This window comes from Equus quagga, chromosome 3, assembly GCF_021613505.1.
Source record: "Equus quagga isolate Etosha38 chromosome 3, UCLA_HA_Equagga_1.0, whole genome shotgun sequence".
NCBI classification, from domain to species: Eukaryota; Metazoa; Chordata; class Mammalia; order Perissodactyla; family Equidae; genus Equus; species Equus quagga.
The window spans coordinates 60763480-60785840 of NC_060269.1; the positions used below are offsets into that span (position 1 = coordinate 60763480).

The 22361-nt window shown below is 51.9% G+C and overlaps 1 protein-coding gene across 3 annotated transcripts in view; it reads right to left on the reverse strand.

Annotated features, from left to right (window-relative positions):
* Positions 1–474: 474 nt before the first annotated feature.
* The window catches only part of BLK (BLK proto-oncogene, Src family tyrosine kinase), a 97923-nt gene continuing 76036 nt past the window's right edge, over positions 475–22361 (reverse strand). For 2 of the 3 annotated variants that reach the window (XM_046655712.1, XM_046655713.1), the window contains 12 exons: positions 19295–19403; positions 18373–18424; positions 16396–16516; positions 15262–15360; positions 13965–14068; positions 9556–9702; positions 8928–9080; positions 7550–7729; positions 6332–6408; positions 3364–3514; positions 1996–2127; positions 475–1272 (listed from right to left, as the gene is read on the reverse strand). In XM_046655712.1, the coding sequence (XP_046511668.1) occupies positions 1067–1272; positions 1996–2127; positions 3364–3514; positions 6332–6408; positions 7550–7729; positions 8928–9080; positions 9556–9702; positions 13965–14068; positions 15262–15360; positions 16396–16516; positions 18373–18424; positions 19295–19402 (1530 nt within the window). In that variant the 5' untranslated portion in view covers position 19403 and the 3' untranslated portion in view covers positions 475–1066. The remainder of the gene's footprint in view (positions 1273–1995; positions 2128–3363; positions 3515–6331; positions 6409–7549; positions 7730–8927; positions 9081–9555; positions 9703–13964; positions 14069–15261; positions 15361–16395; positions 16517–18372; positions 18425–19294; positions 19404–22361) is intronic. The other variant, XM_046655714.1, reaches the window with a different exon arrangement.

Here is a 22361-nt window from a genome sequence, read left to right on the forward strand (position 1 = left end):
TATAAACAAAACAAAACAAAAAACATGACAAATGGGGAGCCTCCACGAATGGGGAGCCTCGAATATTCCTTGGTGTTACCATCCCGTGGTCATCCGCTCACTGTTGGTGTGCCGGGTCCCCGGACACGGCGCCCAGGACGCTGTCCCTCTGCCTGCACCTGCGCCCAGCAGGCTCTCCAACATGGTCCGCTCAGGCGCCTGGTGAGCGAAGGACCCCCGGGCTCGGACCCGAGGCCGAGGATGTCTGAGGGCAGGGCGCCACCTGCTGGCCCTGCTGGAGCCTCCCCGGAAAGGTCTGCGCAGTGCCCCGGGGCTGGGGGCTTGGTCTCCCCGGGAAACCCGGTGCCATCCGCGAGTCCCTGGCGGCGCCACTCAGGCAACCGCGTACGTCAGGGATGCGATGTCCAGCCTTGTCACCAGTAACGACGCGGAAAACTCAGATCTCGTGACTTTATTACGGTAGAGTCCCAAAGTGCTGGAGCGCAGTCTAGGTCTGGGCCCCGCCCAGAGCGTCTCTGCGCGGCCGTCTCGGGGGACCCAGGCCCGCCTCGGGGGACGCGGCCCGCGCAGGTGGGAGCCGCGGGACCCCGGGCCCCTGCGGCCGACCTCTCGCTTTTGGCGCCAGCATAGGGAAGCCTTATATGATGACAAACACTTAAGAGTGTCTCTTATTTGGAACACTCTGAACATCTTACGCCGGTTAACTAATGTAATCTTCATGAAAAACATCCGAGGTAAGTACTATGATGGCTCCTCCCTGTCGTACAGATGAGGAAGCGGAGGCACAGAGAGGCGAAGTAACTTGCCCAAGGGTACTCAGCAGAGAAGAGTGGGACTGCGATTGAATCCGCTCTGGGGTCCGTGCTGTGACCAACCGGCCAGGCTGCCTCTATCTCTAGTTTTCTCATCTGAGAAATGGGCGTCCCTGTCCCTCCCTGCCTGGAACAACACCCGCGAGGTGGACATCCCTCGTGGGTTCTAAGGTCGGGCCACAGGAGTGAGCCGTCCCCGTCCGCGAGGCTTGGCCGGCTGAGCCCCGGGCGACGGAGCGCGTCCCCGAGGGGCCCTAGGGCTGCGGCTCGTACTGCCGCTCGGTGGCCGTGTAGAAGTCCCCCAGCACCGACTGCAGGAAGTCGAAGGTGGGCCGCTCCTCGGGCCGACTGCGCCAGCACTCGGCGATGACGCCGCGGTACAGCTCCGGCGGGCACGAGTCGGGCCGCGGCATGCGGTAGCCGCGCTCCAGGCTGCGCACGACCTCGGGGTTGCTCATTCCTGGGGCGGGGGGAGGGACGCAGGGCGCGGCTGAGGGGCGCAGATCCCGGAGGCACGGACCACTGTCTCCTCCCTGGCGGACGCCCTGCCCGCCCGGGCCACCTTCAAACACCCCGCGATTTGCTTTTCATTGCTCCGTGATCGGCTGTGAACGAGGCTGCAGATTTTCGCCTTAGGGCGGGGCCGTCCCTCCGTGGATGGGACTCGATCTCGCTTACCTGTGGCTGCGGGGCGTGCATCCCTGACTGGGCAGGTGCTCCGTGAAAAGGCACCAGCCCGCGGAGAGAGACCGCTAATCTGCCCAAGCCCCTTCTGACACGGTGTGTGTGTTGGGGGCGGGGGGGGGGGGGGGGGGGGAGATTACCATCAGATGGGGCTCTCCCGAGGTGTAAGGCCAAGGGAGGGACAGCCTGGCCTCAGCTGAGAACAAACCAGTTGGGAGTAAACTTGAGTTCAGACCCGGACCTTTTCTTAATTCGAGGTTTGGGGGCTCACTGATCTCTGCTGGGTAAAGGGGACACAGCCTGTTGCCAAGAGCAATGTTGAGAGGGGAGGTAGAACCACCCCGCCCCCAGAGTGGCATGCCTGCTCTCTGTCCCCACCGTGGGGGCTCCATTCTGCCACTATGCAGGCAGCGCAGGCACCGAGGATGGGATATCTGCCACCACAGCCATCTCAGGACAGCAGGGAGCCTGAGAGCCACTGCAGGAGGAAGCCACCTACCTGGGTAGGGGACACGCCCATAAGTGACGATTTCCATCAGCAGGATTCCAAATGACCACACATCTGCTTTGATAGTGAACACTCCAAAATGGATGGCCTCGGGGGCAGTCCACTTGATGGGGAACTTGGCCCCTGTGAGACAAGTCCAGAGCAGCTTTGTGAGGCCATGACTGACTGCCCCTACACCCCCCACTCCCTGCTTCCAGCTCCCTACCCCCTTTCCCTACTTGGCAGGACTTGGCGAGATGTGTCCAGGGAGTCACTAAGACCCACTAGGACACCAGACCAGGCATGTGCAGACTCTGGGGGTCCGCAGCACGAAAGAAAGGACAGTATGGACACAAATACCACGCCCGTCACCCTTTCTGGGGCTTTGCCCAGTGGGCTCCCTGGGCAACCAGCATGTGCTTCCATCTGGGGGAGAAGAGTCCTTTCCACCTCCCAGGGGCCTCGGTTAATAACAGGAACCCATGGCCTGGGCAGTCACTCTCGCTTGTCCCTGCCTCAGTTAAACCCTTCCTGCAAGAAGGAAATGATGATGCATGACTTCTGTACCTCCTAGGGTCACAGTGAGGAAGGAGTCAGACCCTGCTGCCCCCAAAGCCCTGAGGGTGGCTGCAGCCCTGCTCGGCAGACGGAGGGAGTAAAGCTCAGCCCTTGCTGACCTGCCTTGCCTGACATTCTCGGTCTCCCCAGCCAGCCTGGAGTTCCGTCAGGGAACCGGCTGCACTGATCCTTCGGTTGTATCAATGGACTATTGGGCTCAGCTAACACTGCTTGCCAGGTTGCTTGATAATGCACCTGTGCACTTCCAATCCTCCTGTGAAGAGGGTTTCCACCTCGGTTATACTAACAAAGTAAAGCAGAGCAGAAGCGCTGTGGAAACCCTAATTCAGGTATAACGTTTTGCTGCTCACGCGTTAGAACAGTATTTTCCAAAGTTTGTTCTGTGCAACTCTAGCTTGGGAGGTTAACAGAAGCTAAGTGGGAAAAGTATTTGGGGTCAAATTAGTTTGGGAGATGCCAGGTGAAGTCAATTGTACACTGTTTCTTTGCTGCAGGACTTCTCAGTGCCTTTAACGTGCTGGTGTGCATTGGGAATCTCCAAGGGGGCCTGGATGGACTATGCAGTATCTCTAAACCTACTTCATCACAAAGCCATTCCTCATGAGGCACCAGTGCTCTGCAGAGCACATTTAGGCAAATGCTGATGGAGCAGCGGGTGAGGCCAGATTTGTGGAAATAACACAGCTCCCCATCTCTTCACACACGGCTCTGCTAGGTAGTGACAAGGGGAAGTCCGAGGGGGTTGGGGAGTCGGTGAAGGTAAGGCCCATGGTCTCCCTTGTGGTTGGGGGCTCTGCTCACCCTCCTGGGCAGTGTATTCATTGTCGATGATCCGGGCCAAGCCGAAGTCAGCGATTTTGCAGCACAAGGTCTCAGAAACCAGGATGTTGGCCGCCCTCAGGTCGCGGTGGATGGAATTCATTTGCTCGATATACGCCATTCCTTCGGCAATCTGAAGGGACAGACCACACAGTGAAGGACAGCACGGGGACCTCCATGCAAGGATTGAGCCAGCCCAGCATGCCCTGCACAGCCCCTATGCGGGACAGGAAGGCCCTGCCAGCCCTTGCCGCCAGCCTGCTGTGGACACAGGCTTCCTCCTCTCCCAGCCGGGAGGGAAGGCTCGGGTTTGCTTTGTGTTTCTTTTGGTAGGTGCATGGGGGTGGGGCGGTGCTGCCGGGGAAGGAGCAGATTCTCGGGTGGAGCGGAGAGATGCTTCAGCTGCTCCTCACCTGAATAAGCTCTAAACCCCATAGAGTCCTCTAAGAGCCCAGAAAAGCAGAGACACTGTCATCAGAGCCGGGGCCACCTGTTCCCCTCACCCACCCCTCCTCTCCTCCGAGTGTCCCAGGGGAGGAAGACAGCAGAAGGAAGGCAGGAGAAAAGCAAGTCTCTCAAGAGGGGAGGAAAGGCTTTCACGTCCTTGGCAAGTTGGAAGCATTGCTCCTGGAGCAGGAAGCCCTGGATTGACGGCCCTGGCCCCTGGCATGTCGTTCAAGCTCCCTGAGGGGTCACTGTCCTGACCAGGAGCATGAGGGAAGGGGTCCCCAGGGCACGGAGTTGAGGGGAGCCTTAGATGAGACATGTGGCCAAGGGCCTAAGCCAGCACGGCTGCGTGGCGGGTGCTCAGGGAGCGTGCACAGAATCCCCATGGAACAGAGGCGGTAAAAGAAGAGGAGACCTCATTTCTGTCCCCAATCACCAGCTCTGGGCCAGGAATAGCTGTTTGTGCTGTTCTCATGCCTTTTAGCAGAGAAAACTAACCCAGGCTTTCTTCGCTGCACTCCCAGTTAATGGATGAAGAAACTGAGGCAGAGAATAGAAAGCCAGTTTACCTCCTCAGACCTGTTACGGCAAGAAGCCAGGACTGGAACTGATGCTACGTCTCCTTACATTTCCATCCTTTGGTTAATTCATGAATCCATTCACTCGTTCACTCATTTTATTTACTCCTTCGCTAAGTCATTCCATCAATATACATTTATTGGTCTGGTACTGTGGGGACTATAAAGCCGAATACCAAATATCTTATATCTGCACAGCATTTAGCCGTACTCATCCTGTTAACAAATATGTAGCAAGCAGTACTAGAAATACAGGGAAAAAAATGTTGAGTAGGACCTAGATCTGCTTTCAAGAAGAACCTACGGCACACGATGCTAATGAGGACACACGGGCCAAGTGCTCTCAAGCACTTTCCTGTCTAGGGAAAATTTAATAGAAATGACGCTTGTCTGGGGTCAGGGACGTTGATTAGGACTCTCCCAGGTGAGAAGAGAGTCCAAGGCAGAGGGGACAGCCGGGCAAAGGCTCCTAGGTGTGCAGGACATTGGAGAGCTGCAGTGTGGCTGCAGAGTAGGGCACATGGGGCTGTGGTTGGAGCGGAGCTTTGCATTTCATCCTGAGAGCAGGACGAGGGGCTCCCAGAAGGACGCTGAGAGTGTGTGCGTCGTGTGTGGGTGTGTGAGTGTGCATGCAGCGAGTTGTTAGCTTGATCAGCATGTGCTTTAGAGCTGTTCACCTGGGAGGTTCTGATTTTCCCGTTTCCTAATCCTCAGATTCTCGACCGTAATACCTAGATATAAACTCAGGTGATTTTTCACATCCTTTGCTCCTGGGTGACCCAAGATTTCTCAAGAGATTGAATAAGAGACAGAGAAGAGGGAGAGAGGGAAAAGAAAGCAAGGAAGAAAAGCAGTGGGCAGGCTCATCACTGTCAGGTGGTTTGAAACCGGTCACAGCGTTAATTTTCCGAGACCACCTCGCCAGCCTGGTCTGTGCTCACCTCAGCGGAAAAAAGTCGTCAGGACAGAGTTCCTGCACTGATACTAAGAGCAGATACGCTGGCCGAGGCGGGCAGGGGGTGTGCGGGGCGTGGGGAGGCTTCCTCTCTGCAGCCGGATGTGTGTGTGTTCCTGTGTCTCACAGGCTGACCACAAACCAGAGCTTTTCTGCTGAGAGCTCCAATTTTAACAGATATGTGTTCTTGGGGCCACCAGACATGTTTTCCTGCCAGTTAGAGCCCTCAGCTCAAATCCCTGGGGAGGAAAGCTCCCTCCTCTCCATTTTGCTCTTCGCCTCACGATGTCTCGTGAGTCACCTGCTCCAGAAGGCATTTGTGGGCACCATCTGAGGAAGAGATGAGGTTGCCTCAGAGCACTTGCCTACGTGTTAAATGGAATTCGTGTGAACCCTCTGGTTTTCCTGTCCCATCCTGTCTCCTTCTTAGTCTGTAATAGAACCTACCTAGTGCCATCATGGCTGCTCAGAAGAAAGACTACATTTCCCAAGATCCCCTGCAGCTAGGTGTGGTCAGGTGACATGATGGCTGAGGGTGTGGGGATGTAAGAGCAAGTGTGGTGGATGATTTCAGGGACAGGTCTCTAAAGAGGGGAAGGTGGGCTTTCGTCCCGCCTTACTTCTTCCTGCTGGCTGAGAAGAGGACACGGTGGTAAAGTGTGAGGAGCCATCTTGGTCAATAAGATGACATGCTAAGAGACCCTGCAAATGGCAGAAACCTGGGGCCCTGTGACTCTGAGCGGCAGACCCACCTACAGGCCCCAGACTGCCCACCTCTGGATGTTTGCACAGTGAAGCCATTATTACTTTGGGTTTTCTGTTCTTCACAGCCCAGCCTAAATCTAACAGATACCACTGCTAAATAGTTGATTCTGGTAAGCCGCAGGGCATGGACGAGAGGGCCTGGGGGCCGGGGCCTGCAGGATGGCATGGGTACTCTCGAGCCCCGTGCACTTGGCAGCTCACAAACCTGGGCCGACATGTCGATCAGTCGTGGGAGGGACAATTTGCTACCTTCGTCTGTCTTCAAGAAATCCAGCAAGCATCCTAAGGAAAGAGAAGTTGCAACTGCACTTCTGCAAAGTGACCGGACCCTGGCCTGGCAAGCCTCTCCCAAGTGTGGCTGCTCCCCACCTAGGGGCAGGGAGGAGGTGGCGCTCTCTGGTGCACAGAGAAGAACCCCACCCCCAACTGCAGAGCCTGCTGCTTTACAGATATTCCCATCTCAGTCCTCACAGCACCCCAGGAGGCAGCTAATCTGCTCCCAGCTGTTCAGAGGAAGTAAGGTTTCAGCCAGGGTCCGAGGTCGCACAGCCAGGGAGCGGGGAGCAGATCTGCTCCTCTGACGCTAAGTTGAGTGCTGTTCCAGCACGACATTCCAGAGTGTCCTCTTGCCCCTTCACCCTCTGTTGCTCTGCCTCGGAGGACCAAGGGTGCAAGAAAGTACCAGAATGGAGGGACTCATCCCCTAGGGTTTGATGCAGGGGACAAATGCAGCTCCTCCGTGGCATCTAAGAGCTGGGAGGGACACTCACATGAGGTGTGGCTAAGAGGTGAGCAGGAGAGCCGTTGTGCCCCCCTTCAAGGTGGGGCCCTCTTCATGGCGACTTTTAAGGAACTAAATTAGTATGGCACATTAGGATCCTGCAGGAAGCAGGGTCACAGGAAGAGTGAGGAGGTCAAAGGCTGAGGCCCGACCCCAGACCACACCATGGACCTCAGAGGCCACCTTGCCCAACATCTCTTTTCCTCCATGTTGTAAATATTCAGACGGCTGTGAAAGGTCCTGTGGCTTGTAAGTGGGAGAACTGGGACTGGACCCCATCTCTGGGTGCCCAGCCTACTGCTCTTTCGACTTTGCAATGCTCTGTCCTCCCCAGGGGCCCTCAAACTGTGCTGGACACAGAAGATGCACTCCAAAAATGTTGGTTGCAATGCTCCTGAACTGAAGACACAGCCCTACAAGAGCCATCTACCTGTCTTGTTTCTCACCATCCTTCCCTCCTGCCCCCTGTGCACATGGAACACCCTAGATCTGCAGGATGTCGGCTAACGGCTCCAGCCCACGGCTCAGTGACCCCCTGCCAGGCAAACCCACTGCAGCAGATGAGCTTCCTCAGCCCCCTAAACCTGGACCCCCCCCCCCGCCCCCTTCTGTCTGAGGGACCAGCCCTGCGCAGGGTACCACCTCTGGCCATGTACTCCGTCACAATGTAGATGGGCTCCTTAGTGACCACGGCGTAGAGACGGACCAGCCTCTCATGCTGCAGAGTTTTCATCAGGTTGGCCTCGCCCAGGAAGGCCTCCGGAGACATGGTTCCCTCCTTCAAGGTCTTGATGGCCACTTTCACGTTGTTTTTGTAATAACCTGAGCTCAGGGTGACGGGGAGAAAATGAAGAAGCCATTCGGAAGACCCAGAGGCTGTGGGAGGTGATCTCTTAACCAGAGTCTACATAAGCTTCCAGGAGCCTCTAGGATCCCAGAATCTCTATTCTGTAGGTGGGCCTAGGAAATGGCCCTGGGCTGCAATGGACGGCTCCTGAGAGGGGTGGACATGCCTGCTTATCTTGCAGGATGCCAGCCTGTCTCAGCCTACCCGATAGCCCGGAGCCTCAGGCAGCTGGGAAGGGTCCATTTCACCTCCTTGCCCCCACATTCGGGGGCTGGGTTGCATCCCTTTGTCCTTCATATAGCCTGCCTCCTATCCCTACATGGCAGCTTCAGTATGGAAATGAGCATCACAGCCCGTGGCATAATGGTAGAAGAGGCAGAGGTGCTCGGGGGCCTCTTACCCTCCTTTCTACGCCCTGTGATGTTCTCTTCCCAGTCCTTAAGCACCTGTGCCTCCACACTCTCCCCTGGCTCCATTAGGCCCCCCATTCACACTGAAGGGTAAAAAACGAACAATAACTCAGACTCATCCTTCTCAGGGGAGCTGAGCAGGGACCTCAGGTATCAGCCCTGGGCCCCGGGGATTCGGGAGGCAGCAGGATGCCACCTTGAACTCATGCCGCAGAGACATGGATCATTCCAGGGATAAAATGAAGCACCATCTTCTATTCTGATAGTGCCTGGTAAGCAGGGGAGTGGTCACCAACTGCAATTGAAAGGGAAGGACAGGGAAGTTAAGTGACTTAGGCAGAGTCACACAGCTGCAAGCAGTGGCCTTGGTCTGTCATCAGGCTCCTGGAGCTCCTGGTTCATCACTCACCATACTGTTTCCATCTGGTGAGCCAAAGCTAAGGAAAATTAGCAAGATGTTCAAGATCACACCTGAGTCAGTGGCAAAGCCAGCACTGGGCAAGAACGAAGGAGAGAACCGAATAAGGGTGGGGAGAGCTGGATTCTATTCCTTTCCACCACCATGATGTCATAACAACAGAGGGCAAGTCACTTCAATGTTCTGTGTCTCCACTACCTCATCTGTAAAATGAGTGAATAGCCTCTGTCCCTTCTCCCTCACTAGCCTTTATGGGGAAGCATGAGGCACTGTGCAGATCCTGAGCTTCTGTGCTCCAGGACGCAGGGCAGGGAGAGAGGGGCTCCCAGCATGCCTCATACTCACCCATCCAGACTTCGCCAAACTGTCCAGACCCGAGTTTCCTGACCAACTTGAGAGACTGCCGGGGGATTTCCCATTCATCCTGGGCCCAGGGGTTCTGAGGAGCCAGGCTCACAGAGGGTTGGGTCAGCCTCTGGCATAAACCATCCCCTTTCTCTGCATTAGGGAAGAAGAGATGGGGCTGGAGGTTACCAGAGCAGCTAGACTCACCTCTCTCCCTTGGGAGCTGCAATAATGCCCCGCTGTGCCCCCTCCCCTTCTTGCCAGGCTCACTCCCAGCCCCAAATGCATATGTGCGAGTGCACACATACACTACACACACACACTCAGCTCTTTGCATTTGTTTTGCATAAAGCAAGGCATGCTATCATTAATCTGCTCTCTCTAAGACTGAAAATACTTGTTCCTCTCCAAGTGGTCACATGCCGAGCCAGTGGAGGGGACCAGGGACACAGACTTTGAATCGTTATGTTGACAATTGTCAACTCCTTAGGTCTAGCCTTTGGATAATTCCCCCGCTTCCCCCTGCAAGACGGCAGCAACGATTCACACAATCTTGAGATCTCAGCAATAGAGAGATACAAGGGTTCCTCTGGCCTAAGAGCCCACCCTCCTTGGACACCCCTCTTACTAGAATAGTGCTGCACCAGCGCCTGGAGAGTGGGGAAGGTGATGCGGGGGGTGATATAGTAGCCTCCTTCGTCCAGGGAACGGATCTTATAGTGTTTGATCACCTCCCCTTGGGCGGTCACATCCTTCACAGACAGGGAGAGGGTACCTAGAGGTTCATAGAGACACAGGCAGGAGAAGTGAGGCAAACAGAGGGAAAATCAGGAGTGGATTTGGGCTTCATTTCAATGCCTTGCAAAACGTTCCCCAAATTCTGCTATTTTGACCACTTCCATCGTAAGTTACCTTTTCCTTCATCTCAACCTCAAGCCTCCTGGAAGCCTTCTCTATCAGCTCCATCTGACTCGGTCCTTGATGTTCTTCCCCAGATCTACCGAAACTCAGCCAGGGAATCCCAGAACTCTGGAGCAGCTGGACGTCCTCTTAGCAGTCTCACTGTCCCCCCACTCGGAACCTGGTCACTCCATTCATCATTCTGGCTGAAAGGCTGGACCTACCCACAGGCAATAGCTAATTGCAACCTCAAGCACTCCTGTCCCTGGAGGAGAACATCATAAGCCATTTCCCAGGGGTTCTGTTCCATTTCATGCACACATATATGTATTTTGTCATCTATGTTAATATCTGCAGACAAGCGGTAGCGGATGCTAAGGGTTAAGAGCAATTTAGCAGACAAGAGTTTCCAGCTGAGAAACTTCTATCTATAAACTTGATGTTTTTATAAAACGCCTCTGTCCAGCTCTCTGGGTACCATGCCCCGACTTGTTTTTGAAAGATGAGGAAGCTGAGGCCCAGAATGGAGATGTCGCTTGCCCTAGGTCAGCCCGCTAATACAGCCGCAGGCTTGGGGGCTCCGGGGTCCTCCCTGAGGCTGTGCCTACCGGGAGCAGAACCATCCTCCCCCACCAGGTGTCAGGCTCGCACCTCTTTTTCTGGATGTGGAAGCTTGATTTTCCTCGTGCTGTTTGTCTTCAGGCATCTTTCCTCTCCTGTCAGACCGTCACCCCATCTTACCCCTCTTTTCTCCTCCTATCTCCCTTAGCCACTGTGCCTCTCTCATGACCCAATTGCAAAAGGATCCTGAGAGGCCATGCACCCAGCTGGCGCGCCTTCCGCAGCCACAGCCCCAGCTGCAGGCTCCCCCGCCTCGCCCCGAGTAGGTGCCCCTGTGCTCCAGTATCTAAGGAACCAGAGAGTGGCTCTAGGGAGTTCATTCATCCTCGCACCACTGTAGTGAGGAGAAGGGCTTTTCTCCCTATTTCCTTGGCTGTACCCTGCGTAGGGTGCCTTGCAATAAGCCAGGGAGACCCTGTTCTCCACGCAGCGCTGCTGCGGAATCTCAAGATTTAGGGTCCCTCACTTGCCGGGGCTCAACTAACAGCCTATCCTTGATATCTTCTTACAATTTGGTATTCTTCTTAAAGGAGACCTCCAAATCTTATCTGCTTCAGGTTCACAAAACCTGGATCCGCTGCCCTACTGCGCACGCAGGGCTGGGCTCCCAGAGATGGAGATTTCTTAACACCGGAGGGACCACCTGCCTTCAACTATGAAACTAGTCAGCTGTCACATAGATGCCAACAAACTGAGGCTTAGACATTCAAGGATGTTCTGGAGGCCACATGGGGCTAGAGCTCGCTCCGCCTGCTTCGGAGGGCACCTTTCCTTGCCTGTCTTGTGTCCACTGGCCGTGGCTTCCAGCTGCAGACCAAGGGGTCTTTCTTTTGAGTTCAGAGGATCACGTGTGCAGGTGTGGATACTGTGTATACATATATGTGAGGGGGTGATGATGATGACAGTCCTGCAGCCCCACCTCCATCTGGCCAATTCCCAGCTCGGACTAGCTTCCCAGGGTGGGCAAGGACAGGAGGAGACACCTCCACCCCTAGAGAACCCCTACCTCCTCCCCACTGAGGTCGGGGTCCCTTTCCATCCAGAGGGCACCTTAGCAATAGGTGATGATTAAAACATCATTTCTGGGGTGAAATGATATGATATCTGGGATTTGCTTCAAAATAATAGGAGTGGGTAGGGATATACATGAAACAAGATTGGCTGAGTTGATCATTGTTGAAGCTGGGTGTTGGGTATGAGAGGTTCCGTTATATGATTCTCTGTACTTCAGAAGTACAACAAGAAAACTGTTGTCATCAGTGATTCCCACATTGTGTCTTGGACATAGGTAATCTGCTGTTAAAATGGAATAATGGCAATATCCCAATATGTGTATATATATATAATTTAATGCATCCATTGGTGCATTTCAGGAAATTCTGCACAGAGCTCCCCAACTTATCTATGCACCCCTCTGCCTCCCCAGCCTGGCCTTGCCCCTCTGAGGGGCCGTGAGGCCAAGGGTCTCCCCTGAGCCCCACAGTGTGTTATAAGCAGCTCTCTGTCCTGCTTCTGCTGCTCTGCTGTTTCCGCTCTCTGCAGTCCCCCAGCCGTGAATGGAGCTGAGGCACAAGCCCAGAGGGGTGATCTTACCAGGCAAAACCCGGCCATTCTCATTGTCTCAACCACAGGGAACCAAAGTCACAGTCCAGTCGCCCTCTCTCCTTCTCCTCCTCTGATGTCACTGTCACTACCTCCTCTCTAGTTAAAAATTGGCCACAAGGATATAACAGGTCCCTATGTACAGTGTCCTGATAAGCAAGGGCTTTCTCCACACTGCTTGGGAAACTCCCCTCCATCACCCCAGGTTAGGCCAGCCTGACACACTTTAGGGCTTATGAAGGTATTTGGAGCCTCTTAGCTGATATGGGCTCTGACATTTGTTCACTGTTGGCCTCATATGACTCACTTCTTCCCTCAGGGGCTCAGTTTCCTCATCTTTCAAATGGGGGTATTGGCCCAGTATGTCAAAGATGGAAGACTAGTGGCAAATGTGTACCAGGACATGTATATAATAGGGTTTGTAGCAGTTCAAACATTCCCATGTCCACCAAGATTAGAATGGAGAAATGGCTTATTGATAGCTTCAGTATATTCATATCCTGGGTTCTGGATAGCAATGAAACTGAACAGACTGTTGCCGTACTCGACAACATGAGCGAATCTGTTATGGGCTGACTTGTGTTCCCCTCCCCTCCAAATTCCCGTGTTGAAGTCCTAACCCTCAGTCCATCACAATGTGACTCTATTTGGAGATAGGGGCTTTAAAGAGGTGATTACGTTAAAGTGAGGTCGTGGGGGTGGGTCCCAGTCCAACCTGACTGTGTCCTTATAAGAAAAAGAGATGAGGACACAGACACACAGAGGGAAGACCATGTGAGGACACAGGAGGAAGACGGCCGTCTACAAGCCAAGGAGAGAGGCCTCTGGAGAAACCAACCCTGCCGACACCTTGATGTCAGACTTCTAACCCCTAAAATGTGAGAAAATCCATTTCTGTTCTTTAAGGCCCTCTGGTCTGTGGCATTTTGTTACAGCAGGCCTAGCAAACCAATGCAGAATCTCACCAACAATGTTGAGTGAAAGGAACAAGACCCACGAAAAATAACAATAGTATGATTCCATTTGTATAAAGCTGAGAAACAGACAAAACGTGCTGGTAAAACTATAAAGAAAAACAAGAAAGGATTTCCCTAAAGTCAGGATGGCGGTGACCTCTCTGGGGGGTGGGGAGATTGAATCAGAGTGGGGCACAGGTGGAGGAGTGGGAGGGGCTCTGGACATCTGGAATGCTCTCTCTTGTGATTGCACAGGTGTTTACTTATTATTACTCTATATTTATAATTATGCACATTTATAATTTATGCAATTTTATATGTGTTTTAGATTTTATAACACAAAGAAGTTTAAGAAGGAAAGAAGAGAAAACTAAATAAAAGAGAAACAGAAACCCCAGTGGCCTGGGGGTGGCAGCAGAAATGTTTTGCTCAGTTGGTGGGTTTGAATCTGTGAGGCCCCTACTTCTCCATAGCTGGCACCGCTTCTTTTATATCCAGCCACAGGCCATCCCCCAGACTTCTGTTAGCTTCCAGGCTCCTGTAAGGGTCCGAGCTCACAGGCTCTGGCTGAGATTATCTCTAATGATTCTTTCAGCTCCCAAATCCTTTGATTCTAAAATGTGGCTCTGGTCACACCCCCTCTTCTGACCCTGCCAGCCTCAGGGCTCCTGCTATCCTAGAGAGGATGCGTAGCCAGCCCTGGACAGCAGCAGCTCTCCAACGGCCTCTCCTACCTGTGCCCTGGGCACATTTCCAGCCTGGGCCTTGGGACAACTGTTTGCGCCTACAGCCTCAACCCCAACGTCTGGGCACTAGCCAGGCCGTCCAGGTCCGGCCTTAATTGGGAGGGAGGCCTGGGCCAGGAAGCTGCCAGGTTCTCCTCGCTGGCGTTCCCCTCCCACTCCACCCCCAGAAGCGAGGCCTCAGGAGGGAGGGAGGTCAGGCCGCCCATGCTTACCTTTGCTGGTTTCGCTCTCTCTAATCAGAAAGGAGCCCACCTTATTGACTGGGGCCAGCAGCTGCCTCTCAGCATCTTTCCGGCTAATTGATCTAAAGAACCACCTGGAAAAGGGCAAAGGCAGGCAGACTTCAGAGAGTGGCCAGGCTCTTCGGATTATTCTTACCCAAACCTCCCTCCTGAGCTATACCTCCTTCCAAGAAATAAAATATCTCGTTCTGGTGCCCAACTCAACCCTGAGCAAACGGTCCTCGCTTCCCAATGAATGAAACGCCCCTCGGCCCCTATGCTTCCTTATTCCCACTTCCCACCAGCGGATGGACTTACTGTTTTTTTGGAATGAAACAAGAATATTATTTGGGTGCCCTTTGTTAATTTTGCTCTGGGAAAATGCACCCAACCACCTTCCCTTAAAGTACAGCCTCCTGGGGGTCAGGTTTCCGAATTAGACCAATTGCTGAGACGCTCAGAGGGCAGATTCCCACCATGTTCCCCTTGATCCTGGCTGGTCAGTGTGGAAGTGCCCCATGGTCCACATGCTGTTCCAGGGAAAGGCACAGAGCTGGGAGCGCCAGACAAGGAACCCTCCCAAGGGCGATCATCGCTGGATGAAGGACACCAGGTGAGGTCGCTAACCTGGTTCCAGCACTTTGCTCATGGGTTTGACAGACTCTGAGCTCTTTCAGGGGAAGAGCCACGTCTTACTCAGTTTACATCTTCCCCAGTCCTTGGCAGAGCCCGGCTCTGGGTACCTTGTGCTCAATGCACACTGTGTGAGTGTGTTAATGACTGAAGCCCTGCCTGGCCAAGGCAGACCTTCCTGGTGCTGTGTGGAAGTGGGTTATGAGGATGCCGGGGTGCTGCTCTCCTGTAAGCCACTTCTGAAGGAGACCACCGTCTTGTGAGTGCCCGCGAGGTCCCAGGTCCAAGCCCCTGGGTCCTGCCCACTGGGGGCACTAGAGGAGGGGAAGCTGATCATAGGGCCTCACTGTAAGCTCGCAAGGTCATATGGGGTTTGGGGGTGTTTCTATCCAGGTAAGCCATGAAAGGGATGGCTCTCAGTTCACAGATGGGAAGAGTGAGGTGAGCACGGAGCAGCGACCTCCTCAGTTGTCTGGGACGGTGGATAAGCCTTTCCCAGCAGTTGCAATTCCCTGCCCCTTCTCTGCTCCCTCCGTGCTGGCCTCACACGGGCACCCTTTTTACCCACTTTCTGGCTCCGCCCTGCACAGCAGCCCACCCAGCGTAAGCAGCGAGCTCGCCTCTGTTCTGAGGGCCCTTCCGTTCATCTACCTACTTTTCCACTTCCACAGTCTCTACTCGGGCCACGAAGTTGCTGGGCACGTAGCCTTCTCTTCCTGTGACGAGAGACTTGGCCAGCCACCAGTCTCCAGCTCTAAGATGGAGAAGGGAAAAATAAAGATGGGATAGTGGCCTTTATGGGCCTCTCTCTGGGCGGCTCACAGCCCTCTGCCACATGATCTCATCTGTGGGAGGCAGAGGGTTCATGGAGGCAGACAGTCTGGCAGATGAGAGGGAGCTTGTGCAAGGTGCTCAGTGATGCGGGGGCTCTCTGGGTTATTTCTCAGTCACCGAGCATCTGACAGGCCCAGGGTTCTCCTGGTCCAGGGGAGGGAGGGAGATGACACAGCCTCCGGGGGAAGAGTTTGTCCAGACGGCCTGATCAACCCACGAGGGCCCTGTCTTCTAGTGAGTAGCTTTCCTCTTGATTAATGGGACTCATTTAGAATTCAATGTGTGAGTTGGGACCGGACAGGAAAGACAAAAACATGAGGATGGCTGTTGACGAAAGAGGAACCGGGAAGCCCACCCACGGTCAACAGGTCAGGGCTTTCATACTTTTGGCTCAAGCCCATTGCAAAACTTCCAGAACAAAAGCAGGCCTTTGGGGCTCCACAGGACAAGCCAGAGGTTTGAGAGAGAGCAGACTTTGGAGGAGTTTCTGAGAAGGAACACTGGAAATAAACAAAAGCTGATTTCATGAGTAGAATCCCATGCAAGATCTTATCTGGCAAGGGAGACAAACAAGGACACAAGTGACTCCAATACAAGCTGTGATGGAGCAGTTGGTCAAGTGACGTGAGTGTCAGGAGGGCTACATGGAGGAGAGGACATTAGAGGTGGGTTTTGAAGAAACGGTAGGATTCTGACAGTGGAGCAGGAGGTAGTGAATGGGAACCACCTCACCAGAAAGAGTTTGGGAAGATAGGTGAAGGGAGATGATTGGGTCAAGTTTAAGAAAATGCTGGGTGACTAGGCTGGGGGGCAGGGCAAGGGAGAAGATATTCTGGAGGGAGCTATGGAGGGCATGGTGGGGGTGGGCCGAGGTAGATGGACGGATGGGTGGGAGTCCTGCTGTGACAGGGAGCCGTAGAGACCTCTGACCACGGATGGCATTCCAGAAACTTACTCCTTCAGGATCTGCAGCTTCTCCCCCTTCAGCATCTGCAGGTCCCGGTCGTTCCCTGCCGTGTAGTCATACAGGGCCACCACGAAATGCTCCTCTAGAGTGAACAAGGAAGAGATGGCCACTGCTCGGCCCACTACAGTGGTAGTAGGGGCTGGAATAAGTCTGTGCTACGAGCCGTCTTCTGGGTACTAAGAGGGTCAGGAAGGGGCAGGGACGGAGGAGAAGCCATAGTGAGCCATCTCACTCACCAGTGCGGAAGAGGAAATTCCTGTCTGGCAGACTGACCTCCCTATCTGCTGCCAGGAACAGGGACCGGCTGCCCCTCAGAGCCCATCTTGTCTTCCCTTCAAGACCCCACGTAGAAGCCCTAAGGCCTGGACAGGGCTATTGTGTAAGGGAATTGATAGCCTGAAGATCTAGGGAGATTGGCTGCATGGACTTGATGGCTGCAGACCCAAGTTTGGGAACCAGTGTTGGCTGATTCCTCATCACCTCGGAGGCGCACGAGCTTCTCCTTTTCTCTCCTTCCCCACCTGCACCTTCCTGCCTCTATTCCAAAGTGGCTAGAGGTCTTGAAACATGGCAGCTATAACTTTGACCTGTAACCGTGCCCAGGCCCCATCACAGTGCTTCTGGCTGGCAGTACCCCGAGTTGCTGGTGGTCCCTGGAACGGAGGTGGAGAGAGGGCTCCTGAGCTTGGCATATCGTCTTTCAAATGATCGCTGCTAGTGATGAGGGCTTTTTTGCACAGCTCGGGAGAGCCAAGACCAACCCAGAAAAAAATTACCTAGAGACCACTTCGGTTGCCCCGGTGTAGATGATTCATTCAGCTCTGTCACTAATGCATGGCGTGACCTTGAGCTGGTCACCTCCCCTTGGCAGGAAGAGGGGATTAGAATAGATGACAGTGGCCCCGTTCGTTTCTGATTCTGGTGTGAACATAGTTTATTTCCTTCCCCTGGGCTTTCTTCCTGGAAATGTGAACCCCCCCGGCAGGAAGTGAAGGACCACCCCTGATGGTAACTAATAGTGATCCCCAGCAGGATATGGAACACCAGGTGAGGTCACTAAACTGCTTCCAGCACTTTGCTCATGAGTGTGAAAGACTGAGCTCTTTCAAGGGAGGAGCCACATCTCACTATTTGCATCTTCCCCAGTCCTTGGATGGAGCCAGGCGCTGGGTCCCATTTGCTCAATGTGTACTGTGTGAGTGAATTAATGACTGAGGCCCTGGCTGGCCGAGGCACACCTTCCTGGGTGCTGTGGGGAAGTGGGTTATGAGGATGCTGGGGGATTAAAAGGCGGAGATTCTGCTCTCCTGTAAGCCAGTTCTGAATAAGGCTGCCATCCTGTGGGTCCCCCTCAAGGTCAGCCCCCAACCCAAGAAGGCCAAGGTCATTTGTTCTGTCACCTCCACAGTCCTGCCCATCAGAGTAAAATGGAGGCTGGGGCAAGGGAGGGTGGCGCGGGTGGTTAGACGGTGGCAGGGGGACTTTTGAAAGTGGGCTGGGAAAGAGGGAGATCAGATAGTGCTCCTACACGGAACAGACTGAGGGCTGGAGGGAAGACGCAGAGCCACTGGTCCTGCCCTTTGAGGTTGGCGGTTAGAATCTTTGAAAGCCTGGGTTTCATGATGCTATCTGTATTTACGGTAACTCTTGCCTTTTGGTGCTCATTTATAGTATGTAAAGTCATTTTTTTCTAAAATCCCACCCAGGCTCAGGGACACTAAGGGAGCTGGTGCTTGGTTCCGGGAGAGGCCCCCGATGGCAGGTGAAGCCTGGGACAGAGCTGGGCCACACACCTCGCTGCTCCTCACTCAGCACCCCTAACCTTCTCCTCTCCTGCCCTATCGGGCCCGCACCCCGACTTCTCCAGGGAGCTGCTCCTGACTGAGCCCCTGTTCTAACTGCACAAAGTCGGGGCCTGGGGTAGAGGGCCATGGAGCCTCAGTTTCCAAAACAGCCCTTTCTTACCTTGGCCTGGGTGTGTGTCAGGAGGTGCAGGAGGCAGGTGGTTAAACACGACCTGGAGCAGAAACACATGCACTGTGTTAGTTCCGCACCCAGAGGCTGGGGCAGGACCAGCAGGATGTCCGAGGGCAGCTGCTCTGTGGGCACAGGTGTCGCGCAGGGAGATTCTACACATGCTGCTGCAACTCCCCGGGTACCAGCGCCACCTCGCACAACTCCAGGCCCACCTGCCGTCTTTGCCCTGCCCACACACACAGTTGGAGAAGGGCTATGTGGGGATGCCCCACCTTTGTAAAAGGCAGCTGTGCCATGCAGGGAATGCCAGGTCCCCCAGGTTACAATCCTGGCTCTGCTATTAAAAGATGAATTTGCAAAAGAGTATTTGTTCTCAAGAAAAATTATTTAAAAAGCATATTTCCCTAAGACTCAGCAAATATATTCCTAAGTGTACACTCTGTAGAGAAACCTTTGCATATGTGTATCGGGAAACATGTACAAGAATGCTCCCAACAAAATTAACAAGAATCCATAAAAATTGTCACAGCATGGAAATCACCCTTATGACCAATGACAGAAGAATAGACAAACTGCGGCACAGCCATGCCGTGAAATCCTACACAACTGTGGGAGTCAGTGAGCTATGCATCGACGTGGATGAAGCTCACAAAAGGAGAGCAGGTCTGAACCCCAAGTCTCAGAGGAACATAAGCTGTTTGATCCCGGCCATCTGGCTGCTAAACATTGAACTATACTTCCATACCGACGTGAGTTGAGGGCAGGGAGAGGGGGCTTATTTGTCGGAGCCAGGAATTATCTAGAGATGGTGCTGAGGCTGGCTGGAGACAAGCAGCAGCCCCCAGGGAGCCACACGTGCTCTGTGCTTTTCCCCTCCCCGTCCCTCTCCAGCTGGGGACAGCTCACTCACCAGGGGCGGCAGCGGTGGGGGATCTTTGCTCTGGGTGCTGACCTTCACAGGGCTCCACTGGCCCTTCTCCTTCTCTTTCACCTGCTTTTTGCTGCTCACCACTCCCATCCTGTCGGAGAGCACACAGCAGACTGGCGATGTGAGTAGGTCTTCAGAGCTTCTGTGCAGAAGAGCTCCCCCAAACCCCTTCCGGGCAGCCGATTAGAAAGGTGGGGTGGAAGTGGGGGGCAGTGAAGGTCAAAGTCAGAACACAAAGTCAGAAGGGGGTTGGACGGGCTAAGCTTGTATCCATCTTTTTTCCCAGAGTAGGAAGAGGCAGCCCAGAATGAAGAAATGACTGGGTATAGGAGAGAAAGAGATCATCTGGCCTAAGGAAACCACCAGAAACTGGTGGGGTGGCTCCCAGTCGCCTGGAGACAGGAGCCCTGGCAGTGAGGCCACATGGTGTTCTACAAAAAGTCTGACCAATGTATCTGGGTTTTAGTCTTCATTTAGTCACTGGGTGCGTCACTTGGGAAAGTCACATTTCCTCTCTCGGCCCATGCTAGAACATTCCGGGGTTTGTTCCAGCTCAGACTTGCGGGTAAGATGCTATAAATTTAGGGCACAAGATAGTACAGGCATCTAAGGCCAAGTGCAGCTTCCCAGGAATATTGGGGAATCTTTAGAGGGGAGAGAAATATGGTCAAGATTTTTCTTGGGTACTGAATTTTGGGATGACAGATGTGGGAAAGACCCTGGAGACCACGGCCACCATCACCACCACCATCATTCCACAGGGCAGCTATTTAGAGAGGGCTTCCTCTTGACTAAGAGTTTCACAAACCCTATCTCGTATCATCCTTTCAGCTCTCTAAAGAAGTCTAAGTAGGTATCATCACTGTCCAGGACTGAGGTTTGAGACATTGAATGGCTGGTTCATGGTTAAACAACTAACCAGTGCAGAGACAACCCTGACCGAAGACCACCCCACATACCTCACATCTGGCCCATCCCCAAGAGGCACACGTTTAGAAGAAAGGGCTTGAGTTCCTGCACTCGTCTGATGATCCGTGGGGCTGGTGGAGAGTTCCTGATCGCCTTTGGATGTATGCACTGTATTTCATCGATTCTAAGATGTATCTTTTTTCGCATTTCAATATCTCTGAGACTGGGATGTGTCTTACATTTGATGATGATTCATAGAGTAATTAGCAGCATCTTTTTTTCTTTTAGTGCTACATAAAATAAATGCTGGCCTTCCCCGCAGTGGTGTCTTAGATTCAGTGAGGCACAGTAATGCTTTTCTTCCAGAGAGTTGAAAGTACATGCCTCATATTATTTCTCCTTAAACTCACTTTGAGAAAAAGAAAAGACTATAATAATTTTGAATATGACAGAGTAACAAATAATCCACAAGTATTTTTTTGAATATGTCTTGCATACAGAACATGTAATACTTCACATTTGTAAAGAACAATACTTTTTGTATTTAAGTAGTTTCTTTATGTCAGTTCAGATCAACTTTAGCATCAAATGAATCATAATGCCAAAGTTACAGGCTAACATTTCAGTTTTCAGCGATTTTGGGGTATAAGAATTTTGGATAAAGGATTACAGTTTTGTATTAAGAATGGCTACTGAATTTTATCAGGTGCCTATTTACTATCTATTAATATAATAATTTTTCTTCTTTAATTTGTTGACGTACTATGTTGATAAATTTTCTGCTGTCGGGCCATGCTTGCATTCTGGAATAAAAGCTATTGGGTTACAGTGTGTTAGTCTTTTTTGTTACATGGATGGATCCTATTTGTTAATATTTTATTTAGAGTGAGAATCTACATTCCTAAGTGGAATTTGTCTATGAGGTGGTAGCATTGAGATGATGCCGGCTTCATAGCACATACCGGGGGGCTTCCCATCTTTTTTCCCATGTTCTTGAATAGTTTAATAACATTGGGACTATTTCTTCTTTAAAGACTAGATAGAACTCAGCCGTAAGAGATCTGTTCCTTGGTCCCTTTTAAATAGTCGATCTTTAAGGACATTTCCAATTTCTTCTAGTGGAATTGGTCTGTCCCCATTTTTTCCTCCTCCTTACGCCATTTTGGTGATTTATATGGTTTACAGGAGATCTTTGATTTACTCTATGTTTTCCAATTTGTTGCGGGAAAGTTTTACATTTTACTGTCTTGTAATTATTTTAATCTCTTCTCTTTCTTGATTATACTTCTTTCTTGTTCCTAATACAAATTGTGTGCTTTCAATAATAATTACAATTTTTATTAGATAAAATTATCTGAGTAAAGTTTTAACTCATCTTTAAAATTATGAAAAACAAGACTGCAATCAAAACAGCATGAAATTGGAATAGGAATAGACACGTAATCAATGGAGCAGAATGATAAGCATGCAAATAGATTCCGCTACATTTGGGAACTATGTATATGAAAAAGTTGGCATTTTAATTCAGTGGCGAACTGATGGTTTATTTTAATAAATGGTATTGGGAAAATGGCTATCTATCTAGCAGAAGATATTTTTCCCAGAAAAATTAGAACTCTACCTTACATCATATTAAAAAATAAATTCTAAGTATATTAAAAATATTTTAAAAAATTAATTGGAAAAGGATTAAGGAGACTATACAAATGACCCAGAGTTTGGAGATAACAATTAACAAAGATAGAATAGCCAGAAGCTAAGAGAGGCTAAAAAGACAAATTCATAAACATTAAAGGTATTTCATGGTAAAAGAAACCATCATGAATTCAACAGACAAGCAATAGATTGGGAGAAAGGATTTCAAAGCATACAGCAGATAAAAGCCTATTTATAATATACACAGAGTTCATGAAAATTGACAAGAAGTATGGGTCTAGCATGCAACCACTTGATAGAAAAATGAGTAATAAATAAGCAAATCATCCAACACAAATCCAAATAGCTAAATAAACATGTGAAAAATATTAAATTTACTTGCAAATTGGAAAATGCAAATTAAGATAAAGCATCACATTACATCGATAAGATTGGGAGAAAAGAAAAGGAATGATATACCAATTGTTGATAGTAAAGCCAGGGA